At 39.5% G+C, this 26,049-nt stretch overlaps 1 protein-coding gene across 1 annotated transcript in view; it reads left to right on the forward strand.

The window, feature by feature from the left end:
- The first annotated feature begins 6,981 nt into the window (after nt 1–6,981).
- MEIKIN (meiotic kinetochore factor) overlaps nt 6,982–26,049 on the forward strand; it is a 140,354-nt gene continuing 121,286 nt past the window's right edge. Inside the window, exons 1-4 of the mRNA XM_052643481.1 lie at nt 6,982–7,093; nt 7,264–7,357; nt 7,763–7,850; nt 10,335–10,395. Coding sequence (XP_052499441.1) covers nt 6,982–7,093; nt 7,264–7,357; nt 7,763–7,850; nt 10,335–10,395 — 355 coding nt within the window. The remainder of the gene's footprint in view (nt 7,094–7,263; nt 7,358–7,762; nt 7,851–10,334; nt 10,396–26,049) is intronic.

A 26,049-nucleotide genomic window follows, 5' to 3' on the forward strand; every position in this document is an offset into this window, starting at 1 on the left:
ACCACTAAAAGTAATATATTCTCAATGTTCACAGAACTTCTATTAAATATAAAGGAAAAACATAACTGATACATTGTACTTAATTATTTTTGAAATAGTAAACAGGCATGGCAAATATTGAGGGAAGGTGGACTGCCTTATTCAAAAACTGATGGACAAAATCACAATTAAATCAGACTTAAATGAAAACTAATACAGAATCTAGCTGAAACAGACGAGATACATAACTTCTACATAACTTCATAGCTACATAACTTCTACATAACTTCCTAGCTACATAACTTCAGATTCTTTAAACATAATAATCCTTATTGGTGTGAAAACGTTTTCTGTCCAATTTTTACTTTTGTTTATGATGAATGCAAATTCAAACATTCTTAAAACAAATGTTATATTTACATAACATTTTACAAAGACTTTTCAATCCATTTCCTTATTTATTAAGCTTATTAAAATATTAGGAACTACCCAGAAGTTAAGTAATATACAACTATTTCAAGGATAGTATGTGTATATTCATGGATGTCTTACCACATGTATTAGGAAAGATGTCTGTTGACTCTACATTGGATGGAGCTTTAGGGAAGACTTGGGATAAAAACCCAGAATTATTTCTCATGGTGGGCAGCAATTAATATACCAAATTTCCTTGCTGGGTTCGTCCAGTCTTCCATTTTCAACATGTCTATGCCAGGTCTGGGAGACATAGGTGGCAATAATTCTGAACAGTTTCTCTTTCTTCCAATAAGACTGTCAAGGCAGGATGTAGGGAGGAGGGGAATGTCATCTCCAAATAAAATAATTTTTCAACAATGTAAGTTTGAAGAACCTCTTCAAAATACCCCTAGAAAACTACTTAAGTCCATCATAGATAACTGTCTCCTTGGGGAATAATTTCATGCATAGAATCTCTAAACGTTTCTAAGTACCCATGAAAACCTCCTCTCTTGTATTATGTGCTTAAATACTTCTTGTACCTGGGTGCCAACAATGTCATATAATTAAAGCCCAGCATGAACAGCAATTAAGTCCCAAGCTACAGACTGCATCTGAAGAAGAAACTGTCCTTAGGAAAGTGTTTTTAAAGTGTTTTAATCTGTAGAGCCAGGATCTGAAAATAGACGGGGGCAGTGGTCCCAGTCCAGAAGCTCCTTTCACTGGGAGCAAATCCATACTGTCAATAAAGCTGTGGGTTAGAAACTACATAATCACACAAGCTTACTAGATGAATCTGTACCAGAAATGATACATTTCAGTCTTTGCAATAGTGGACCAACCCCAGTTTTGTTTGATGTATTTATCCAGTCTTCTACATATTCCTTTACTGGAGTCTCTGCAGTCCCACTGCTCGCACTTAAGATTTGACTTATGGTAAATAACCCAGTTCTATGCACATTAACTTTAAAGGCATTTCTAAACAAACAAATACTAAAAATGTCCAAGGCCACATCTACATAACATTAATTTTTTATATTTAATATATATTTGACTAATTAAAAAAACATCGCTACCTGAATTGGATATTCATACTATCTTAAAGGCGAGTAGCTTCACATCTTGAAGAAAATGAAGCTGTTTCCCTTTGTCCTTCCACTCAACTAAATTTCATGTTTATCTTTGTTTACAAAGGATTTTAGACAGTGTAATTTTAAGCAAATAATTTCGATTTTATTTTGATTCCACTTTTACCTAATAATAGAGATAATTGATTATGGGTAACTTAAGATTTCTTTTCCTCACTTTAGAGGTCTTAAGTTTCTATTTAGCCTTCCTAATCCTCATGAAAATCGTCACACTTCGGCATATAAACAGGTTCTTGAAGCTGTGCTGAGGAAAGTAAACAGCGAGCCTTAGATATATTGCATGTACATTTATTTTTTCCTCTGTTTACTGAATTTTTTAATAAAATAGAAATGAAACAGTTGTGTTAACGAAAGAAAATCCTTCTTGCCTCAGATTTCCCAACTTAATTTTGAGGGAAAAAGTTGGTATTTCTTTTTAACCAATATAGAAAAAGGCTATGTACTTAAGATATTTACATTCATAGTGGACATCAGATCCAATTTAAATCCAAAGGTATAACAGCAATCAATTACTTAAGCATAAACATGTTCTTAAATGTTTGGCCTTTTTTCTGTTTCTCATTCAGATTTGTTGGTAATTCTCACATTTTACAAACTGATGTTGTTTATAAAGATATAAAGTAGAATATATACCATTTTCTTTCCTTTTGCCATAAAAGTCATCTTTGTATTCTATTGTGATTTTCCTCCAGGTGAGAGAGGAAACTGACCAGGTGTGGTGTGCAGGCCTAGCCTCACATATTAGGAACTCAAGAACTCAGGAATCTAAGGAATAAATACCCAGTCTCCCTCACATGAGCAGGTCAACTTTCCATTCTAAATTTAGGTAAAACTGCAAGCATGAAAAAAATAGAATTTTTCATTGCAATTTTTATAGTCAGGTAATGTTTTAGCAACTTGAAGTCAGCACTTAATTTGATTGTATTACCCATCAAAGAGTCTCTAATCTTTTCTGTTTCTAGCAGTAAAGGAATTATTCTTTATTTTCCAAATGTATTAATATAAAGCACAAATGTGATGTAGTTACTTAGAATAAAAAATACTATGAAATGAATGTAAAGAATGGAAAACTGTATTTTTGCATGAAAACAAACCTCTTACAAACTTAATATCTCAGGAAAAATGAAAAATTATATATAAAATTGATAAACTGTATGTTGAATTAAGTTGGTATATTTTCTTGCCTGTTTCCATTTTAAGAACGCATATACGTGAAAAGAAAAAAATGATCCCGGTAGTCAGAATTTTCTCTCAAGGATGCTGCGCAGTCCTTTCTGTGAATCGACAGTTAACCACAGTAGGAATGGAATTAGCGTTCAAGTGAGGACAAAGGCCTAATGAGAACACAAAAATGCTTATAACCCAGAGGCAATAGATACATATTACCTGGAGGCAAGCATTTCTAAACTTGGTCCAAACAAAAGGTTTTCATGGGGTGACAGTGGCTTTTAAACATTCATTTGACTGATTATTTTTATTTTTCTTGTTAAGTCATTGCAGCAGTTGCATGAAGGGGAAATGGATATTTTTTGAAGAATCGCTTATTCTACTTTCAATTTTTAAAAATTGAGGAAATTTAAAAGTTACCTTTTAAATATGCCTAAAAGAATATTAACTGTAATTATATTTTTAGTTGCTTTGTTATAATAGCATGCATATCAAATATACGATGCATTTATGAAAACTTTTGTAAAAAATAAAGATTTTTTTTGTTTCTCAAAGTTTCTTATAATTATTATTTTATAAATTTATTTAGCATAATCCTCTGATGTTAGTATATTTGGTGATCACTGGTCATAGTGCTTATGGTAAACATAGAATCAAGCTATATCACTAGGCAACATACTCTACATCCTTTGTAAGGATCCCCAAACTCCAAAGACTTATGGTCCCCCCAGAGAAGCTCTCCTGTGCTTTGCACATTTGCTATTATCAAATGTGTCCTGGATTTAAGTGTATCCAGGATTTAATTCATTTTTATATTTTAAAAGAACACATGATTGTATTCAAATTTACCATCACGATGGCCCTTAAACAGTATTTCCATGTCTTTTACTCATACACAGTGAGTACACTCTTAAAATGGTATATTCTGCAGTGTCTAAATTATGCAGATTTTGCCTTCTCCATATATTTGCTACCATCTACTCTCTATTTTCAAAGCTTTTAGTGTAGCTGGGCCCCCTCTCATCTCTTGTCTGGCATATTACAGTGCTTTTAAAGTTAGTCTTCCTGTTTCCACGTCAGCTTCCTCACATTTGAGTCAGGGCAGTGTTTCTAAATTGAAAATCTGGTCATGCCACTCTCCTGCTTAGTATTCCTTCAATGACTTCCCATAGTTTCTAGGATAAAGTTCAGACTCCCTGGTTCAGCACATAAGGCCCAGGGTCTCTTCTCCAGTCCTTCCTCCAAAGAGTCTTGGTTCCAGTTATGCCAACTACTTTTTGCAGTGGCCTAAAAGCATCATGATTTTAGTCTCCTTTTGATAGAATACCCTTTCCTTTAATCTCCCTAATTCTATCATTCATCTCTTATATCTCAGTCCAACTACCCTTTTCTCTAAGAAGCTTCCCATATGGTTGCATGGTTGACTGACCCTCTGCCACATGCCCACTAAGACTAAGTTGCTTGTGGTTGTAGCCCCAGCACAGAAAGTCTGTTGCATCATGGAGACTCAAGAAATGTCTGTTGAATAAAAATCCCCTTGGCCCTTTTACATATGTTGCATAGTATTAAGACTGCAATACTTGAAGATACTTTTCATTTATCAGTTATTTTTTCCCAGTCCTGTGGACTAAGCAAAAATAAGCTGATTTTCAGTTGAACCCTAAATCCTGTGGATGATACCACCAATGGAACTGCTCAGAGCTCAGGTTGCAGGGGTTTGGGGAGGCGGGGGTCACTTGATAAGAAAATGGTATTCTGAAAGATTTCCTCTGGGCTCCAGGGAATCCTATATCCATGAACTGGCTGTTTTCCCAAAAGCTTTCTTCAGAAATCTCTTTAAAATTTGGAATCTGTTTGCCCATAGAAGTTAGCATTTCCATGACTTCCAAATCTAGTGAAAACAATCGTATGACTGAACTGAAACACTGAAAGCAGAATTCTAAGTATAGATATGGAAGCAATATAACAGGGAAATGGAAGATGTTCAATTTAACACTTAGGACTGAATGCTTGAAATAGCATTTGTGTGATTTAGGATAGAGTGGAGGGAGATAGATGATTGTGTTGAGATATCTCCGCCCTACTTCACCCTTTTGTAGGGGACACATTTCTTTCTCCTTGTGTAGGCTGGGCAAGCGGAGCTTTAAATTGACCAAGTCTGACTGTAGTCTCTTCTCCCCTTACTACTTAAGGCTTCAAGCTCTTTTCCTTGCTCTCCTCCCCTATCCCTTTCCCAGCCATGTACTGGGAGGAATGGGAGCATGACAAGCACACTAGCCACATGTTAGGAGACTCATGCCACCTATGCCAACCTCCTGTCCTAATGAGCCTCCTAAGATAGGCATCCTAATTGTTCACCTTTGAATTGAGGGGACAACCAGATCATCTCTAAGGACACTTTTGGCTCAAGAAATGACGCCGAAGGTTATTTCAAGTTTTGAAGCCCTGGGCATTAACTCCTATAAATTTTACCTTGATGGCACCTCAGCAAATGTAATTAAGTATAGAGAGGGTTCTAGAGAATAGGGCCACCAAAAGGCAGATCAGCTTTTGCTTCAAGCTGTTTTCCTTTTTCACTATTTCTTCCATTTCTATGTCTTAGGCATTCCAGGATCCATACCTCCTAAAATTCATTTAAGGACTCCACAACTTTTTTAAAAAACATTCTCCAATGGGAGATATGGGAGCCTGGAAACCCGGCTTGTAAACTACAGACTGCCTGTCAGCATGTATGGATGTGACTAGAGAAAGGATGTTGAAATATGATAATTGCTTCATACAACAACAAAACTGAGGTCCTTGACTATTTACAACCATTTCTAATTCACTTCTGTACCCTACGACCTACCATAATGCCTGACACAGAGTAAAGTGCTGAGTAAGTACTAATTCAGTGACTCAAAGCACTATATGTAATAAAGTAAGAATGACTGCCCTCTATTATTTACAAAGTTAAGTTTTAATGATTATTAATTAATAAGTGACTTTCTATGATCAGATTTTGAATTAAAAAATCCAGTGATTTTATTAGGAAAATATTGTGGCTATATGTGTGCTTCAGTTCAGTTCAGTTGTTCAGTTGTGTCCAACTCTTTGCGACCCCATGAACCACAGCACGCCAGGCCTCCCTGTCCATCAGCAACTCCCAGAGTTTACTCAAACTCACGTCCATAGTGTTGGTGATGCCATCCAGCCATCTCTTCTTCTGTCGTCCCCTTTTCCTCCTGCCCCCAATTCCTCCCAGCATCAGGGTCTTCTCCAATGAGTCAACTCTTCACATGAGGTGGCCAAAGTATTGGAGTTTCAGCTTTAGTATCAGTCCTTCCAATGAACATAAACAATATTGGAGCGTCATAGAAGAAGTCTGAGTTTTTCTAATTTTATCTGTACAGATAGTGTGTTTTAATGTTGTGAAATGTCATTTTTTAAAAATAAGAAGATGGTTATTGTATACACAGTATGTTATCAGATGCAGCCAGATGGTCTATCCTCAGTGTATGGAGTGAGTGGTCATTCCCATGTTACTCCCTTTGGGCAGAGAAAGAGACCTGAGCCTCAGGGCACTAGGAAGGGAGCCCTTGTGGAACTCTCTACCTTAACCACAAAGCTACTCAGAGATGTCCAGGAGGTAGCTTCTAGGCAGGGGCTCAGAGATTCTGCTTGTCCCTGAGAAGAAACCTCCTGGAACCTAAGCACTTCTGATGCTTGGTTAGACTCTCAAGTTACCAAGGCTCCACAGCAAATTGGCGGCTCTAGGGACTGAGGTGCTCAGAAAACATTCCCTGTCACTGTAATGTGCTTTCATTCCTCCCTCACCTTCCTGCACTGAGTGAGGCTTCTCCTTGGAGAGACTCTGTGTGCTTAGAGACCTCAAACTCCATTACCATGGCCTTCCTGGTAATGTTGCTAAGGAGACTGGCCCAAGTATCAGTACCAGGTGTTGGGCCCAGCTAACTACGTCTTCCCAGAAGCCACCACGTTACTGCGTCTTCCCAGAAGCCACCGCGCGACTCCGCGGAGATAAAAAGGCGGGAGTGAGGCAGGCCGCTCCAGGCCAGGGTGGGGGTTGGCGCTGTAGGCCTTTTGGTTTTTCTCACTTTTTCCGTTCCTCTCTGGCTGCCTCGCAGGCCTGGACTCTGGTTCCATAGGACTGTAGCTCGGTTCCGCAGAAAGACGACGAGACAGGCCGTCCAGGGCTAAGAGGCCTCTGGGGCCTGGCAGTGGGGTGGCAATGTGGTCACTAGGGGTCTATACCCGCAAAAAGCAGGCCGGCGGTAGGCTCAACCTAACCCCAACGCCAGGTGTAGGTGCCCGGGCCAAGGCGGAGGCCCCGTCACGGCCCGGCCGAAAGCTCTTAGCCGACTGTAAGCTCCGTGGGGCTGGCTCATGGCGCAGGATGCGGGGTGGGCAAGAGCCAAGGGCGGGGGCGGTTGGGCCTCAGCCCCAAGGCTCCCCAAGGCCTGCAGGCAGGCCTCTGGGGCTTTTATCCTGAAACGTGTCACCCTATCTGTAGGCCTGAAAAGAAATGGCAAAACGCGTGGTTTGCAGAAAATCGCGGAAAAATCTGAGCGGAGTGGTCAGGGAGGTGTCAGCTCTCGGCCACCGAGGTGTGTATACACAGGTAACAGCCCCATGCCTCTGGCCACCTCAAAATTTCAGTCCTGATTTGATCCTAATAACCTCTCATTCTAAGAGTCAATGAAGGAGAAGAGTCAGTGAAGGAAATGTGTTCTGATTCGGCTCTTCTCAGAACACAGAACCGGGAATCTGACTTAGGAAAGAGAGAGATTTTGTTTTAAAGAGGGAAATTTGGCCAAGTTGCCTAAAGGCAAGTGAGATATAATCTCCAGGAAAGCCTTCCTGGGGTATTGGGTGTTGATACAATTCACTTCTTGTGGCTAATGATGACCCCCCCATAGAGCCTTTCAGATTCTAAACAGTGTGAACAGTGATCAGGAGTGTGGAGAGCCAAGTCCAGACACTACAAACTAATTGTGTTGTTTGTTTGTTAGCACTAAATTAAGAGTTACAGGAGAGAAAAGCCTGCCTGAAAATAGCACTAGTGAAGAGACCCAGGATGAGAAGATTGCTCTATTGAGTGTACGTATATTTCTCCTCTGGTCCTTAGATAAACTTAGTGTAGAGACTAGTGATACCTAATGTACCTCTGAAAGAAAGTATAATATGATCTTTGTTCAATAGAGACTACATAACTTTCCAGTGTTTTTATACATACTGATGCTGTGGCTTTAGATAGGGCCTTTTTCTGATTCTGGTAGACTTATAGCCATGCATTTTTATTTTTCTTTCCTTTGTCAAAGATTTAAGAAATATTCATTACTGGCTAATTTTCTGTGTGACAGATATAAAGTGCTTCTTGGACGGAGGAGCCTGGTAGGCTGCAGTCCATGGGGTCGCTAAGAGTCAGACATGACTGAGCGACTTCACTTTCACTTTTCACTTTCCTGCATTGGAGAAGGAAATGGCAACCCACTCCAGTGTTCTTGCCTGGAGAATCCCAGGGACGGGGGAGCCTGGTGGGCTTCCGTCTATGGGGTCGCACAGAGTCAGACATGACTGAAGCGACTTAGCAGCAGTAGCAGCAGTAATTCTGCTATGTTTGGTAGCACACATTTTAAAGCCATTTTCATGTTTTTTCATTTGACTTACATTAACAATTAGAAACAGAGGATTCATTATCATTAGAATATTATACAACTGCCTGATCTAATGTACTTAATATGGATTCTGTAAATATTTTACAGATGTATAGCAGTAGTTTGGGCTTCCCTGGTGGTTCATATGGTAAAGAATCTGCCTGTAATGCAGGAGACCTGGGTTTGATCCCTGGGTGGGGAAGATCCCCTGGAGAAGGAAATGTCTACCCACTCTAGTGTTCTTGCCTGGAGCAGTAGTTTGGAGAAACTCAGATTTTAAAAATTGCTTGTGACTCACATGACGTTGGAGAAGGCAATGGCAACCCACTCCAGTACTCTGAAGCACAATTGAAGCAACTTAGCAGCAGTAGCAGCAGCATATGATATTAGCATTAAATTTGATAGTCACAATCCAGCATTTTAGCTTGCATATTTCTCTGGCATGTTTTTTTTGGGGAGGGCAACTTTGACAAAATGCATTTCCCCAGATTTTAACGGTGTTAAGTATGGGGTTGCACAGAGTCGGACCTGACTGAAGCGACTTAGCAGCAACAGCAGCATTGGTGCAGAGCACAGAGACAGCCAAGCTCACTTGTGCTGTGATAAAAGTCATCATGGAGCAGGCAATGGCAACCCACTCCAGTATTCTTGCCTGGAGAATCCCAGGATCGGCAGAGCCTGGTGGGCTGCCGTCTATGGGGTCGCACAGAGTCGGACACAACTGAAGCAACTTAGCAGCAGGCATACTGTAATTTCTATAACTATTTTTTGTGGTTGAGAGGTTGAGATTGTTTCCAAGGTTTTGCTGTTTTAGATATCAGTAGATATCCTACCACAGAAATTGTTTTTATATACCTCAAATTGTTATCCTAAGATAAATATGTTGTAATGGGTCAAGGGTTGGATTATGTTTAAACTTTTTATTTTATTTATTTCATTCTGTCCAGTTGGCACCATCTTATCTGAAACTTAAAAATATATATAGATGTAGATATATAGATATATTTGATAAATGAAAAATAGCATGTTGTTTACTTTCCATTTCTTTGAATGCTAGTAAAGTTGATACTTTTTCTCATTTTATTGGTCATTTGTGTAACTTTTTGAAATACTTATTTGTTATATATTGAAGATAGTTGTACTTTACACACACATGTAACAAATATTTCCACATTTGTTTGTTTGCCTTTTATTTTACTTTTGGTATTTTAGACTTATTTATCAATCATTTTATTTATTTTGCTTTTGTATTTAGAGGGGAAAAAATTTCTTCTTGCCTACGGGATCAGAAAAATATTCATCTTTATCTTGTTGCTGGTTTATCAGGGACTTCCCTTCCCTGGTAGCTCAGCTGGTAAAGAATCTGCCTGCAATGCAGGGAACCCCAGTTGGATTTCTGGGTCAGGAAGATCACTGGAGAAGGGCTAGGCTACCCACTTCAGTATTCTTGAGCTTCCCTGGTGTTTCAGACAGTAAAGAATCCTCTTGCAATGTGGGAGACCTGGGTTCTATCCCTGGGTTGGGAAGATCCCCTGAAGGGAAAGTCTACCCACTCCAGTATTCTGGTCTGGAGGATTCCATGGACTGAATAAGTCCATGGGGTCACAAAGAGTTGGACATGACTGAGTGACTTTGATTTTCATAACTGAGTGACTTTCATTTTCACTTTGCTGGTTTATCCCACAATAGTTACTGACTAGTATATTTTTGACACCCTGGATATGTCCACAGTATTATATTTTAAGATTTAATATTATATATCAGATTACATTTATATCAATAAGCTGAAAACTGTTTTAAATATGAAAGTGATACACAAAGTTAACATTAGTTTTGCATTTTTTAAATAACCAAATCAATGTTTTTATAATATAAAAATATTCCATCTCATAATTTGTGCTATATGTTTAATTCTTATTTCACATAGGAGTCAGTGACAGATGACCTCCATGCTGACAGTAGTTCATCAAATAGTAAACAAGTAACAGGTAAGACTGGCAATGTGAACTCCTTCAACTTACTTTCTTACAAACATAAACATCCATTTGTATCTGTCTTATCTTCCCGTCTCAGTAGAAAAGATGTCTTTCTCCTGGTCCTTCTGCCTGTGCTCTGGACTTCATCCTCAAAGCCTTCAAACACAATTGTGATAAGTGTTACAAAAGTGAGGTAGACTTGACTGTAACTGAATTTAGTTGAAGAGATTAGGGAAGGCTTTCATGAGGGAGTGGTAATTTACTTGAGATCTGAAGAAAAGTCGAGCTTAACTTAACAGAAAGATGAATGAAGAGAAATCCAGGCAGAGGGAACAGAGGAGGAAATGTGATAATAAGATAAGGTTGGACAGACAAGACCTTCCATAGCCCTGTAGGCCATGCCAAAGATATTTATCTTCGGAGCAGCAGGAAGCTGCTGAAGTCTTTTAAATAGGGAATAATATGATCATATTCGTTACTGTATTCGAAGAAGCAGGAGTGGATGTAAATAGGCGTCCTTTGGGAGGCTGCTGCAATAGTAAAGGGGAGGAATGATGGCACTTTATACCAACAGATGACACTGGAAATGGAAAGAAGTGGATATATGCATGGTTATTGTAGGAAATGAAATTGACAGAATTTACAGATGCAGTTTGAAGATGGAGGTGTCAAAGGTGACACGTGTTTCTGGTCTGCATAACTGAGTGTAAGGTGGTGCTGCCATTCACTGAAAAAAATCTTGTTTGAGGGAAGAATCATAAATTCTCTCTTTAATGTATTAAGTAATGGGTGCCTTTAAGATGACTAGTAATTCAAATAGGGAGTTGAATATGGAGGGCTGCTGATAAAAATTTGGTGTAATTGAACTTATTTTTGAAAACAAAAAAGAATGTCATTACTACACCAGAAAGCCTGAGGAATTCTTAAAGACAGATGAGATCAGACTGATACATATATGAAGAGCAGAGAAAAACCACTGAAGAGGTAAGAGTAGCTCTGGAGATACACTTAACTCAAAACACTTGGTCAATAAATGTGAAACACTATAATAGATGGGACCCTGAAGGAGTTGTCAAAATGATGGATTAAGCACTATATTTAGGCAGTGTATGACCTGGCCTCCTACTCATCCCCTTCTTATATTGGAAACAGTGACAACTTAGTGCTTGCTGCCAGGTCAGAACCCTAGGAACTACTGCCTAGCAAAGTGAATTAAGACTTCATTTTGGCTCCTTAGGATCAATGTTGGAGCTGGAGAGAGAACCAGAAGAGTCTGAAGTAACTCCAGATTGCCATACGGATAGCAAAGGGGCAGAAAAATTAAAAAATATAGATTATGCTATACTTGTTAATCCCAGGGAAAAGATACATAATGGCTCTCTGAAGTGGGAATTCTGATATCGGAGACTTCCAGTGTGGATACTAACCAAATAGGGCAGTGCCCCCATGTAACCTAGGGCTTCCCAGGTGGCTCAGTGGTAAAGAACCTGCCAGCCAACTCAGGAGATGTGGGTTCATTCCCTCAGTCGAGAAGATCCCCTGGAGGAGGAAATGGCAACCTACTCCAGTATTCTTGTCTAGAAAATCCAATGAACAGAGGAGCCAGCTGGGCTACAATCTATAGGGTCACAAAGAGTCAGACACAGCTTAGCAACTGAGCTTGCAGGCACTCCCATGTAGCCTACAATGCCCAGAAAATACAGGAGAACATCCCCACTCAGAACATAAGTCCCCAGAATGTCACATCACTCTTCTAAAATCTCCAGAGGTAGGTTGTTTTTTTGGAATTTATATTCTCTGCCATATAAACAGAAATTCTCAAATAGACATATGAACAGACAATCAAAAACAGTCAAATCTTTGAAGAATACCAATGCCATGGAAGAGAGATCACAAATGCACCAAACAAAAGAATCAAAACCTGAAGGGATGATAGTAAACTTTAAATAACTCTTTAGAGACAAGAGGTAATTGAATCCATAATGTAATAGGCTGCTATAAAAAATTATAGTCCCAGGAAACTAAAAATATAAAATTTTAAAACAATAAATCAACCTAATATTGGAATGTATTCAGCTGAAAATCAAATTAGCTAGGTAGAAAATACAGGAATTTTCTTAAAATATAGTGTAAAAGAACATGGAAAGTGCTTCAGTTCAGTTCAGTCGCTCAGTCGTGTCCGATTCTTTGCGACCCCATGAATCGCAGCATGCCAGGCCTCCCTGTCCATCACCATCTCCCGGAGTTCACTCAAACTCACGTCCATCAAGTCGGTGATGCCATCCAGCCATCTCATCCTCTGTTGTCCCCTTCTCCTCCTGCCCCCAATCCCTCCCAGCACCAGAGTCTTTTCCAATGAGTCAGCTCTTCACATGAGGTGGCCAAAGTACTGGACTTTCAGCTTTAGCATCATTTCTTCCAATGAACACCCAGGACTAATCTCCTTTAGGATGGACTGGTTGGATCTCCTTGCAGTCCAAGGGACTCTCAAGAGTCTTCTCCAACATCACAGTTCAAAAGCATCAATTCTTTGGTGCTCAGCTTTCTTCACAGTCCAGCTCTCGCATCCATACATGACCACAGGAAAAACCATAGCCTTGACCAGACAGACCTTTGTTAGCAAAGTGATGTCTCTGCTTTTCAATATGCTATCTAGGTTGGTCATAACTTTCCTTCCAAGGAGTAAGTGTCTTTTAATTTCATGGCTGCAATCACCATCTGCAGTGATTTTGGAGCCCCAAAAGATAAAGTCTGACACTGTTTCCACAGTTTCCCCATCTATTTTACATGAAGTGATGGGACCAGATACCATGATCTTAGTTTTCGGAATGCTGAGCTTTAAGCCAACTTTTTCACTCTCCTCTTTCACTTTCATCAAGAGGCTCTTTTGTTCCTCTTCACTTTCTGCCATGAGGGTGGTGTCATCTGCATATCTGAGGTGATTGATATTTCTCCTGGCAGTCTTGATTCCAGCTTTTGCTTCTTCCAGCCCAGCGTTTCTCATGATCTACTCTGCATAGAAGTTAAATAAGCAGGGTGACAATATACAGCCTTGATGTACTCCTTTTCCTATTTGGAACCACTCTGTTGTTCCATATCCAGTTCTAACTGTTGCTTCCTGACCTGCATATAGGGTTCTCAAGAGGCAGGTCAGGTAGTCTGGTATTCCCATCTCTTTCCGAATTTTCCACAGTTTATTGTGATCCACACAGTCAAAGGCTTTGGCATAATCAATAAAGCAGAAATAGATGTTTTTCTGGAACTCTCTTGCTTTTTTGATGATCCAGAGGATGTTGGCAATTTGATCTCTAGTTCCTCTGCCTTTTCTAAAACCAGCTTGAACATCTGGAAGTTTCCGGTTCACATATTGCTGAAGCCTGGCTTGGAGAATTTTGAGCATTACTTTACTAGCATGTGAGATGAGTGCAATTGTGCGGTAGTTGGAGCATTCTTTGGCATTGCCTTTCTTTGGGATTGGAATGAAAACTGACCTTTTCCAGTCCTGTGGCCACTGCTGAGTTTTCCAAATTTTCTGGCATATTGAGTGCAGCACTTCACAGCATCATCTTTCAGGATTTGAAACAGCTCAACTGGAATTCCATCACCTCCACCAGCTTTGTTTGTAGTGATGCTTTCTAAGGCCCACTTGACTTCACGTTCCAGGATGTCTGGCTCTAGGTGAGTGATCACACCATCGTGATTATCTTGGTTTTGAAGATCTTTTTTGTACAGTTCTTCTGTGTATTCTTGCCACCTCTTCTTAATATCTTCTGCTTCTGTTAGGTCCATATCATTTCTGTCCTTTATTGAGTCTATCTTTGCATGAAATATTCCCTTGGTATCTCTAATTTTCATGAAGAGATCTCTAGGCTTTCCCATTCTGTTGTTTTCCTCTATTTCTTTGCATTGATCGCTGAGGAAGGCTTTCTCATCTCTTCTTGCTATTCTTTGGAACTCTGCATTCAGATGCTTATATCTTTCCTTTTCTCCTTTGCTTTTCACTTCTCTTCTTTTCACAGCTATTTGTAAGGCCTCCCCAGTCAGCCATTTTGCTTTTTTGCATTTCTTTTCCATGGGGATGGTTTTAATCCCTGTCTCCTGCACAGTGTCATGAACCTCAGTCCACAGTTCATCAGGCACTCTATTTATCAGATCTAGACAAATGCTTTTCCCTCCTTCTTCCTTCTTTGCCTAGTTAACTTCCGCTACTTCTTCAAATACAGATTCAGGTGCCATCTCTTTTGGAAGCCTCTCCTGACTGCTCTTCTCTCTTTCTAGATGAGTTGTTCTCCCCTGGTAGTTCCATGGCACTGTCATAGGACTCAGAACAACAGTATAATATTTGTTCCTCTAGGCCCTAAAGCTGTTAAGAATAAGCACTGCCTTTTATCTTCCTATTCCATGCTTGAGACATAATATAATTTTAAATGTTTGTTGAATGAGTTTTCTACTCTATTTAGAGGAAATAAACAATTGTATCATAATCAATATTTTAAGAAATTGTAGTTTAAATATATGATAAATGTCCTTGGTTACTAGCTTTATCAAGTTGATGTGTGAAAGGTATGAGAAAATAGAAGATAGACTGTCTCTAATTAACAAACTAGCTGTATCTGAGTTTGTTTGATATTTGATTGATATTTGAGACATAGAATACTTTATACTACAATAAAATATAAATGGTTAGGTTTTGAGCAACCCACAGAATTCTATTTGACATATAATTGTTTTAATTCTGTCCTGGGATCTAGAAGTTTTGCAACATGATTAAAATTAACTCAGGATTTCATATTTAATATGAAGGATTGAACAGATTTATTTATTCCTTCTGAAAACACTAAAATATCAATAAAGGCATAAAAAAGGCATGAGGCCATAATGTAGAGAAAAAGAGAAGAAACCTTAGCTGACAAGAGATAATCAACAAAAGTTTGGAATTTGCAATATAAATGAATTAAGTTTAATAGTCCTAATGATAAAAAAAAAGGCTGAAACTAGGACAAACCACAAAGTGAAATGATGCATGCTGAAGGTTCAGGAATTAGAGACATCACATATTCCACATATTTGTGAAGGAATAAGTAGAGATAATGTTGAAAATAGGACTTTTGGAAATCTTTAAAAGTAGCAGTTAGATACTATGATCCCTCCCCAAGGACGATGTAGCCAGGCAGCTACTCTTATTCCCACCATGGCTGTCCAGAGACATTGAAGCAAAGGGATCCTCAGTACTGCTGAGAGCAGGGGTGCTATACTGAAAACTAGCAGTGAGAGGTGGGAGGAGGAGGGAAGGGAATTAAGTAAAGTCTGTTTACTTATCTCAGACTCATTACACTCAGGAAAATACACCCTAATTAAAAGCCTGGAGAGTTCCTCTCTTGGAAACTTCTCTGACCAGGAGAAGACCTATATTCTGGCAGTAATGACCTGGTTCCTGTCCAAGTACACTTCAGTAAAGCCCATACTGCTTCCTAAACCTCACTTATGAATCCAGTTTCCAGCAGCTCTTTAGTGCCTCATTCTTAAACATTCAAGAATTACCAGACATTTAAGGAATTATACAAATTTAATATGTATAAAATAAAAGTTAGATACCAAATAAAAAGAAACTTGAAGAACGCAGACAATGCAAGAAAAAAACCTTTTAAGTCATATTTTCATTATTATTCTCAGTGTGATGAAGAAACATGTCCATGAAATGAGTGTAGGCTACAAAAAAAAGGAGCATTCAGGGAACAAAAAGAAAACTTAAAAATATGAAATCAGGAATAAAACATTCTATGAAGGATTGGGTGATCAATTTAAGGAAAAACTCCAAAATTTGTACAGATGTTAAAGAGAAGATAAAAGAAATAGTGGTGACACAACTCTGTGAGTAAACTAAAACCCACAAAATTGTATCCTTTAAAAGACTGGGATTTATGGAATATGAATTGTATTTCAATAAAGCTGCTTTATAATTTTTATAAATTTTTATAAAAATTTTTATAATTTTAAAAAGAAAAATTATAACCTGAGCCCAGGCATTCTAATATCTGAAAAACAGTAGTTCCAGATATTATAAAGTAAACTGGATGGAATTATTAACCACATGAAACTAGAAATTTTTTAGAATTAAAAATGATGATGAGTGTACATATTTTTCATTTTAATTTTTAATATAAATTTATATATTTTAATTGGAGGCTAATACTTTACAATATTGTATTGGTTTTGCCATACATTGACATGAATCCGCCATGGGTGTACATGTGTTCCCCATCCTGAACCCACCTCCCTCCCCATCGCATCCCTCTGGGTCATCCCAGTGCACCAGCCCCGAGCATCCTGTATCATGCATCGAACCTGGACTGGTGATTCGTTTCACATATGATAATATACATGTTTCAATGCCATTCTCCCAAATCATCCCACCCTCGCCCTCTCCCACAGAGTCCCAAAGACTGTTCTATACACCTGTGTCTCGTTTGCGGTCTCGCATACAGGGTTATCATTACCATCTTTCTAAATTCCACATACATGCGTTATTATACTGTATTGGTGTTTTTCTTTCTGGCTTACTTCACTCTACATAATAGGCTACAGTTTTATCCACCTCATTAGAACTGATTCAAATGTATTCTTTTTAATGGCTGAGTAATACTCCATTGTGTATATGTACCACACCTTTCTTATCCATTCATCTGCTGATGGATATCTAGGTTGCTTCCATGTCCTGGCTATTATAAACATTGCTGCGATGAACATTGTGTCTGTTTCAATTCTGGTTTCCTTGGTGTGTATGCCTAGCAGTGAGATTGCTGGGACGTATGCCAGTTAAGGAATCTCCACACTGTTCTCCATAGTGGCTGTACTAGTTTACATTCCCACCAACAGTGTAAGAGGCTTCCCTTTTCTCCACACCCTCTCCAGCATTTATTGCTTGTAGACTTTTGGCTAGCAGCCATTCTGACTGACGTGAAATGATACCTCATTGTGATTTTGATTTGCATTTCTCTGATAATGAGTGATGCTGAGCATCTTTTCATGTGTTTGTTCAGTTTAGTTCAGTCACTCAGTCATGTCCGACTCTTTGCGACCCCATGAATCACAGCACGCCAGGCCTCCCTGTCCATCACCATCTCCCGGAGTTCACTCAGACTCACGTCCATCGAGTCTGTGATGCCATCCAGCCATCCCATCCTCTGTCGTCCCCTTCTCCTCCTGCCCCCAATCCCTCCCAGCATCAGAGTCTTTTCCAATGAGTCAACTCTTCGCATGAGGTGGCCAAAGTACTGGAGTTTCAGCTTCAGCATCATTCCCTCCAAAGAAATCCCAGGGTTGATCTCCTTCAGAATGGACTGGTTGGATCTCCTTGCAGTCCAAGGGACTCTCAAAAGTCTTCTCCAACACCACACTTCAAAAGCATCAATTCTTCGGCGCTCAGCCTTCTTCACAGTCCAACTCTCACACCCATACATGACCACAGGAGAAACCATAGCCTTGACTAGACGGACCTTAGTCAGCAAAGTAATGTCCCTGCTTTTGAATATGCTATCTAGGTTGGTCATAACTTTTCTTCCAAGGAGTAAGCGTCTTTTAATTTCATGGCTGCAGTCACCATCTGCAGTGATTTTGGAGCCCAAAAAAATAAAGTCTGACACTGTTTCCACTGTTTCCCCATCTATTTCCCATGAAGTGATGGGACCGGATGCCATGATCTTCGTTTTCTGCATGTTCATGTGTTTGTTAGACATCTGTATGTCGTCTTTGGAGAAATGTCTGTTTAGTTCTTTGGCCCACTTTTCGATTGGGTCTTTTATTTTTCTGGAATTGAGCTGCAGGAGTTGCTTGTATATTTTTGAGATTAATTCTTTGTCAGTTGCTTCATTTGCTATTATTTTGTCCCATTCTGAAGGCTGTCTTTTCACCTTGCTTATAGTTTCCTTTGTTGTGCAGAAGCTTTTAATTTTAATTAGGTCCCATTTGTTTGTTTTTGCTTTTATTTCCAATATTCTGGGAGGTGGGTCACAGCGGATCCTGCTGTGTTTTATGTTGGAGAGTGTTTTGCCTATGTTCTCCTCTAGGAATTTTATAGTTTCTGGTCTTACGTTTAGATCTGGTCTTAACGTTTAATCCATTTTGAGTTTATATTTGTGTATGGTGTTAGAAAATGTTCTAGTTTCATTCTCTTACAAGTGGTTGACCAGTTTTCCCAGGACCACTTGTTAAAGAGATTGTCTTTTCTCCATTGTATATTCTTGCCTCCTTTGTCAAAGATAAGGTGTCCATAGGTGCGTGGATTTATCTCTGGGCTTTCTATTTTGTTCCATTGATCTATATTTCTGTCTTTGTGCCAGTACCATACTGTCTTATGACTGTGGCTTTGTAGTAGAGCCTGAAGTCAGTCCATTCTTCTTTCTCAAGATTGCTTTGGCTATTGGAGGTTTTTTGTATTTCCATATAAATTGTGAAATTATTTGTTCTAGCTCTCTGAAAAATACCATATCTTGATAGGGATTGCATGGAATCTATAGATTGCTTTGGGGAGTATATGCATTTTCACTATACTGATTCTTCTGATCCATGAACATGGTATATTTCTCCATCTATTAGTGTCCTCTTTGATTTCTTTCACCAGTGTTTTATAGTTTTCTATATATAGGTCTTTTGTTTCTTTGGGTAGATATATTCCTAAGTATTTTATTCCTTTTTTTGCAATGGTGAATGGAATTGTTTCCTTAATTTCCCTTTCTATTTTCTCATTATTAGTGTATAGGAATGCAAGGGATTTCTCTGTGTTGATTTTATATCCTGCAACTTTACTATATTCATTGATTAGCTCTAGTAATTTTCTGGTGGAGTCTTTTGGGTTTTCTATGTAGAGGATCATGTCATCTGCAAACAGTGAGAGTTTTACTTCTTCTTTTCCAATTTGGATTCCTTTTATTTCTTTTTCTGCTCTGATTGCTGTGGCCAAAACTTCCAAAACTATGTTGAATAGTAGTGGTGAGAGTGGGCACCCTTGTCTTGTTCCTGACTTTAGGGGAAATGCTTTCAATTTTTCACCATTGAGGATAATGTTTGCTGTGGATTTGTCATATATAGCTTTTATTATGTTGAGGTATGTTCCTTCTAGTCCTGCTTTCTGGAGAGTTTTTATCATAAATGAATGTTGAATTTTGTCAAAGGCTTTCTCTGCATCTATTCAGAGAATCATATGGTTTTTATTTTTCAATTAGTTAATATGGTGTATCACCTTGATTGATTTGCAGATATTGAAGAATCCTTGCATCCCTGGGATAAAGCCCACTTGGTCATGATGTATGAGCTTTTTAATGTGTTGTTGGATTCTGTTTGCTAGAATTTTGTTAAGGATTTTTGCATCTATGTTCATCAGTGACATTGGTCTGTAGTTTTCTTTTTTTGTGGCATCTTTGTCAGGTTTTGGTATTAGGGTGATGGTGGCCTGATAGAATGAGTTTGGAAGTTTATCTTCCTCTGCAATTTTCTGGAAGAGTTTGAGTAGGAATTTAGCTCTTCCTAAATTTTTGGTAGAATTCAGCTGTGAAGCTGTCTGGTCCTGGGCTTTTGTTTGCTGAAAGATTTCTGATTACAGTTTCAATTTCCGTGCTTGTGATGGGTCTGCTAAGATTTTCTGTTTCTTCCTGGTTCAGTTTTGGAAAGTTGTACTTTTCTAGGAATTTGTCCATTTCTTCCAAGTTGTCCATTTTATTGGCCTATAGTTGCTGATAGTAGTCTCTTTGGTCCTTTGTATTTCTGTGTTGTCTGTTGTGATCTCTCCATTTTCATTTCTAATTTTATTGATTTGATTTTTCTCTCTTTGCTTCTTGATGAGTCTGGCTAATGGTTTGTCAATTTTATTTATCTTCTCAAAGAAGCAGCTTTTGGCTTTGTTGATTTTTGCTATGATCTCTTTTGTGTGTTTTGCATTTATTTCTGCCCTAATTTTTCAGATTTCTTTCCTTCTAACCCTTGGGTTTTTCATTTCTTCATTTTCTAGTTGCTTTAGGTGTTAAGTTAGGTTATTTATTTGACTTTTTTCTTGTTTCTTGAGGTATGCCTGTATTGCTATGAATCATCCCCTTAGCACTGCTTTTACAGTGACCCACAGGTTTTGGGTTGTTGTGTTTTCATTTTCATTCATTTCTATGCATATTTTGATTTCTTTTTTGATTTCCTCTGTGATTTGTTGGTTATTCAGCAGTGTGTTGTTCAGCCTACATGTGTTGGAATTTTTAATAGTTTTTCTCTGGTAATTGAGATCTAATCTTACTGCATTGTGGTCAGAAAAGATGCTTGGAATGATTTCAATTTTTTAAAATTTACCAAGGCTAGATTTATGGCCCAGGATATGATCTATGCTGGAGAAGGTTCCTTGTGTGCTTGAGAAAAAAGTGAAATTTATTGTTTTGGGGTAAAATGTCCTGTAGATATCAATTAGGTCTAACTGATCTATTGTATCATTTACAGTTTGTTTCCCTGTTAATTTTCTGTTTAGTTGATCTATCCATAGGTGTGAGTGTGGTATTAAAGTCTCCCACTATTATTGTGTTATTGTTAATTTCCCCTTTCATACTTGTTAGCGTTTGTCTTACATATTGCAGGGCTCCTATGTTGGGTGCATATATATTTATAATTGTTATATCTTCTCCTTGGATTGATCCTTTGATCATTATGTAGTGTCCTTTGTCTCTTTTCACAGCCTTTGTTTGAAAGTCTATTTCATCTGATATGAGTATTGCTACTCCTGCTTTCTTTCGGTCTCTATTTGCATGGAATATCTTTTTCCAGCCCTTCACTTTCAGTCTGTATGTGTCCCTTGTTTTGATGTGGGTCTCTTGTAGGCAACATATATAGGGTCTTGTTTTTGTATCCATTCAGCCAATCTTTGTCTTTTGGTTGTGGCATTCAGCCCATTTACATTTAAGGTAATTATTGATAAGTATGATCCCATTGACATTTATTGTTTTGGGTTCAAGTTTATACACCCTTTCTGTGTTTCCTGTATAGAGAAGATCCTTTAGCATTTGCTGGAGAGCTGGTCTGGTGGTGCTGAATTCTCTCAGCTTTTGCTTGTCTGTAACACTTTTGATTTCTCCTTCATATTTGAATGAGATCCTTGCTGGGTACAGTAATCTGGGCTGTAGTTATTTTCTTTTATCACTTTAAGTATGTCCTGCCATTCCCTTCTGGACTGGAGAGTTTCTGTTGAAAGATCAGCTGTTATCCTTATGGGAATCCCCTTGTGTGTTATTTGTTGTTTTTCCCTTGCTGCTTTTAATATTTGTTCTTTGTGTTTGATCTTTGTTCTTTTGATTAATATGTGCCTTGGGGTGTTTTGCCTTGGGTTTATCCTGTTTGGGACTCTCTGGGTTTCTTGGACTTGGGTGATCATTTCCTTCCCCATTTTAGGGAAGTTTTCAACTATATTATCTCCTCAAGTATTTTTTCATGGTCTTTCGTCTTCTTCTTCTGGGACTCCTATGATTCGAATGTTGGGACATTTATCATTGTTCCAGAGATTGTTAACATTGTCTCAGAGAGTCTCTGAGATTGTCCTCATTTCTTTTAATTCGTTTTTGTTTTTTCCTCTCTGTTTCATTTATTTCTACCATTCTATCTTCTACCTCACTTATCCTATCTTCTGCCTCCGTTATTCTACTGTTGATTCCCTCCAGAGTGTTTTTGGTCTCATTTATTGCATTATTCATTATATATTGACTCTTTTTTATTTCTTCTAGGCCCTTGTTAAACCTTTCTTGCATCTTCTTGATCCTTGTCTCCAGGCTATTTATCTGTAACTCCATTTTGTTTTCAAGATTTTGGATCATTTTCACTAGCATTATTCAGAATTCTTTATCAGGTAGATTCCCTATCTCTTCCTCTTTTGTTTGGTTTGGTGGGAATTTATCCTGTTGCTTTACCTGCTGGGTATTTCTCTGCCTTTTCATCTTGTTTATATTGCTGTGTTTGGAGTGGCCTTTCTGTATTCTGGCAGTTTGTGGAGTTCTCTTTATTGTGGCGTTTCCTCGCTGTGGGAGAGGTTGGATGGGTGGTTTGTCAAGGTTTCCTGGTTAGGGAAGCTTGTGTCAGTGTTCTGGTGGGTGGAGCTGGGTTTCTTCTCTCTGGAGTGCAATGAAGTGTCCAGTAATGAGTTATGAGATGTCAATGAGTTTGGTGTGACTTTGGGCAGCCTGTATATTGAAGCTCAGGGCTGTGTTCCTGTGTTGTGGGAGAATTTGTATGGTATGTCTTGCTCTGGAACTTGTTGGCCCTTGGGTGGTGCTTGGTTTCAGTGTAGGTATGGAGGCGTTTGATGAGCTCCTATTGATGAATGTTCCCTGGAGTCAGGAGTTCTCTGGTGTTCTCAGGATTTGGACTTAAGCCTCCTGCTTCTGGTTTTCAGTCTTATTCTTACAGTAGCCTCAAGACTTCTCCATCTATGCAGCACTGATGATAAAACATCTAGGTTAAAGGTGAAAAGTTTCTGCACAGTGAGGGACACCCAGAGAGGTTCACAGAGTTACATGGAGAAGAGAAGAGGGAGGAGGGAGATAGAGGTGACCAAGAGGAGAAGAGGGGGAATCAAAAGAGGGGAGAGCAAGCTAGCCAGTAATCACTTCCTTATGTGCTCTCCACAGTCTGGACAGCTCAGAGATGTTCACGGAGTTATACCAAGAAGAGAAGAGGGAGGAGGGAGACAGAGGTGGCCAGGAGGATAAAGGGGTGAATGAAAAGGAGAGAGACAGATCCAGCCAGTAATCAGTTCCCTATGTGTTCTCCACAGTCTGGAACACACAAAGAGATTAACAAAGTCGGGCAGAGAAGAGAAGGGGGAGGGAGGAGATAGAGATGACTTGGTTGAGAAAAAGGAGAGTCCAAAGGAGGAGAGAGCAGTCAAGCCAGTGATCTCGCTCCCAAGTAAAAATGGTACTGAAAATTGGGTTCTTAAAGGTACAAAATTGATAACAAATACCAAAAAGCAAAGCTTAAAAATCTAGAGGAGAGGTTGGATTCTCAAAAATACAATATTAAAGGAAAAAACAAAGCCATAAAAATTATAGTGTATATATATATATATATATATATATATATATATATATATATATATGAATTGAGAAGGCATGGCACCCCACTCCAGTACTCTTGCCTGGAAAATCCATGGATGGAGGAACCTGGTAGGCTGCAGTCCATGGGGTCGCTAAGAGTCATACACGACTGAGCGACTTTACTTTCACTTTTTACTTTCATGCATTGGAGAAGGAAATGGCAACCCACTCCAGTATTCTTGCCTGGAGAATCCCAGGGATGGCGGAGCCTGGTGGGCTGCCATCTATGGGGTTGCACAAAGTTGGACACGAGTGAAGTGACTTAGCAGCAGCAGCAGCAGCATATATATGAAGTTTGCTTTAAAAAATAGGGTCTTTTTTTTTTTTTGCAAAGTAATAGTAGTGTATAAAAATGAAAATTAAAGGTGTAGTAGAGGACTTAAATTTTTTTTAATTAAAAAATGATAATAGTAAATATATATCTAGGACTTTCTCTGGTGTTGTTGTGGACAGTGTGGGATCAGTTCATTTTCAGATAGTTCCTTGATCCAGCTTATACTTCTCAAGATCTATAGGCTCCTTCCTATGTAGTCAGTGCTAACTACAGGGTTTTAATCTATTGTACCTGTCATATCCAAGACAGTTCCCTGTTTGTTTTAGCTTCTTCTGTTTGCTGGTTTCTTCAGTGTCTAATTTCTGCCCTGACACAAGGGGGCTGTGGTGGACACTTTTTTAGGCTCACTTTTTCAGTTGTGCTGTGGGGAGGGAAGAACACTGCACACAAATAATACTGGCATGTGCTCACAGTGACTCGGCCACACTGAGTTTGCCCCCGCTCACGGCGTGTGTGCTTTCCCTGTCTACACTGCTTAGGCTGTATGTTGCCCTGCCGGGAACTGTCTGAGGCCGGCCCTGGGTTGTATGCACTTCCCAGGTCTAAGCCGCTCAGGTTCAGGTACTCGGGAACTCCACAAAGGCGCAGACTCGGTTGGGCCTACATTTTGTGCCCTTCCCAGGTCCGAGCAGCTCAGGTGACCAGGAACTTGGCGAGCATGGTTGCTTCGACTTATCACCTCCCCCGTCCCTGTCACTTGGTTTTCTGGGTGTACAACCGGCACCCCTTCTCAGGTGTGCCTTGTGTCTCTTCTGAGGAGCTGATCTCTGGCTGTGGCTCTCCTGGCGAATGTCGACCGTGCAGAATCCCAAGAAGTCTTGGTTAGCAACGAAGCCTGCTTGCAGTTTGGTGGATGATGCCTCTCTGGGGCCGTGATTACCCACTTCCAGCTCTGGCTGCCCTCGCCTGCCTGTCTCCAGCGGGGGATGGGCCGGTCCACGGCCGGCTAGCTCCGCTCAGTCCTTTGTTCTGTGAGCCGGCCTGGCGGTGTCTTAGGTTAGGGCTTTTTGCTGGATAGCTATCCCACAGTCTGGTTTGCTATCTCAAGTTAGTTCCCTCAGATTGCCCTTGGGGCATTCAGGCCTGGTTCTTACTCTAAGCAATGCAGCCCGCACCTCCCTGTCCAGCCCCCGCTTGCTCGAGGCGGATGTGGGCATCTGTGCTGCTTCTCTGCTGGGAGTTACCGTTGGGCATGTAATCTGTGGATTTTAATTATTAATTTTTTTCCCTCCCAGTTATGTTGCCCTCTGAGGTTCCAAGGCTCACCACAGACTCGCCAGTGAGAGTGTTTCCTGGTGTTTGGAAACTTCTCTTTTTTAAGACTCCCTTTCCAGGACGGATCTCCGTCCCTACCTCTTTTGTCTCCTTTTTATCTTTTATATTTTTTCCTACCTCCTTTCTAAGACAATGGGCTGCTTTTCTGGGTGCCTGATGTCCTCTGGCAGCATTCAGAAGTAACTTTGTGGAATTTACTCAGAGTTCAAATGTTCTTTTGATGAATTTGTGGGGGAAAAAGTGGTCTCCCCATCCTATTCCTCCACTATCTTCATGAGTGTACATACTGAAAGAGCCCACCAACTGCCCATCACAATGAATGAAAAAGACCCATACCAAGACACAATGTCATTTAATTTTAAAATCTTCAGGATAAAGAGAGAAATCCTTCAGTTTTTCAGATTAAAAAAAATTACCTATTGCAAATAAGCAATCAAGAATGTGAATAACATTGAACATATCAGAAGCAACTCTAGAGGCTAAAACATGGTGGAAAAGTGCACTTTTTCTGAAGAGAACTGATTTGCAGAGACAGGATAAATCCTCACCAAAAATTTGTTTTAAATTTCAAGATTAATGATGCCACTCACATACCAAGAGGGTGTGAAAAAGTTTATTACTGATATAATGAGGCCACCTAGAGAGGAGACTCTCTTCCTGAACAGGACTGAAAATGGCTTGAGAGAGCAGGGAAAGGAGACTGGGTTGGGATGTTTAGGTGGTTAGAGTGGGGCTGGGATGAGGCTTTAACTTGCCATTGTTGCCAGAATATGGAGCACCAGGGCTCATCAACTAGTACAGATATGGAACAGAAGGGGAACTTGGAACAGTGAGGTTTAAATCTGTCAAACACCAAAGACTGCATCAGTCTTTTTAATATACTGCCTAGAATTCTGTACTCAGCTAAACAACCACTCAGATAGGAAGATAGTATAAAGAAATTTT

This window comes from Budorcas taxicolor, chromosome 7, assembly GCF_023091745.1.
Source record: "Budorcas taxicolor isolate Tak-1 chromosome 7, Takin1.1, whole genome shotgun sequence".
Lineage (NCBI taxonomy): Eukaryota > Metazoa > Chordata > Mammalia > Artiodactyla > Bovidae > Budorcas > Budorcas taxicolor.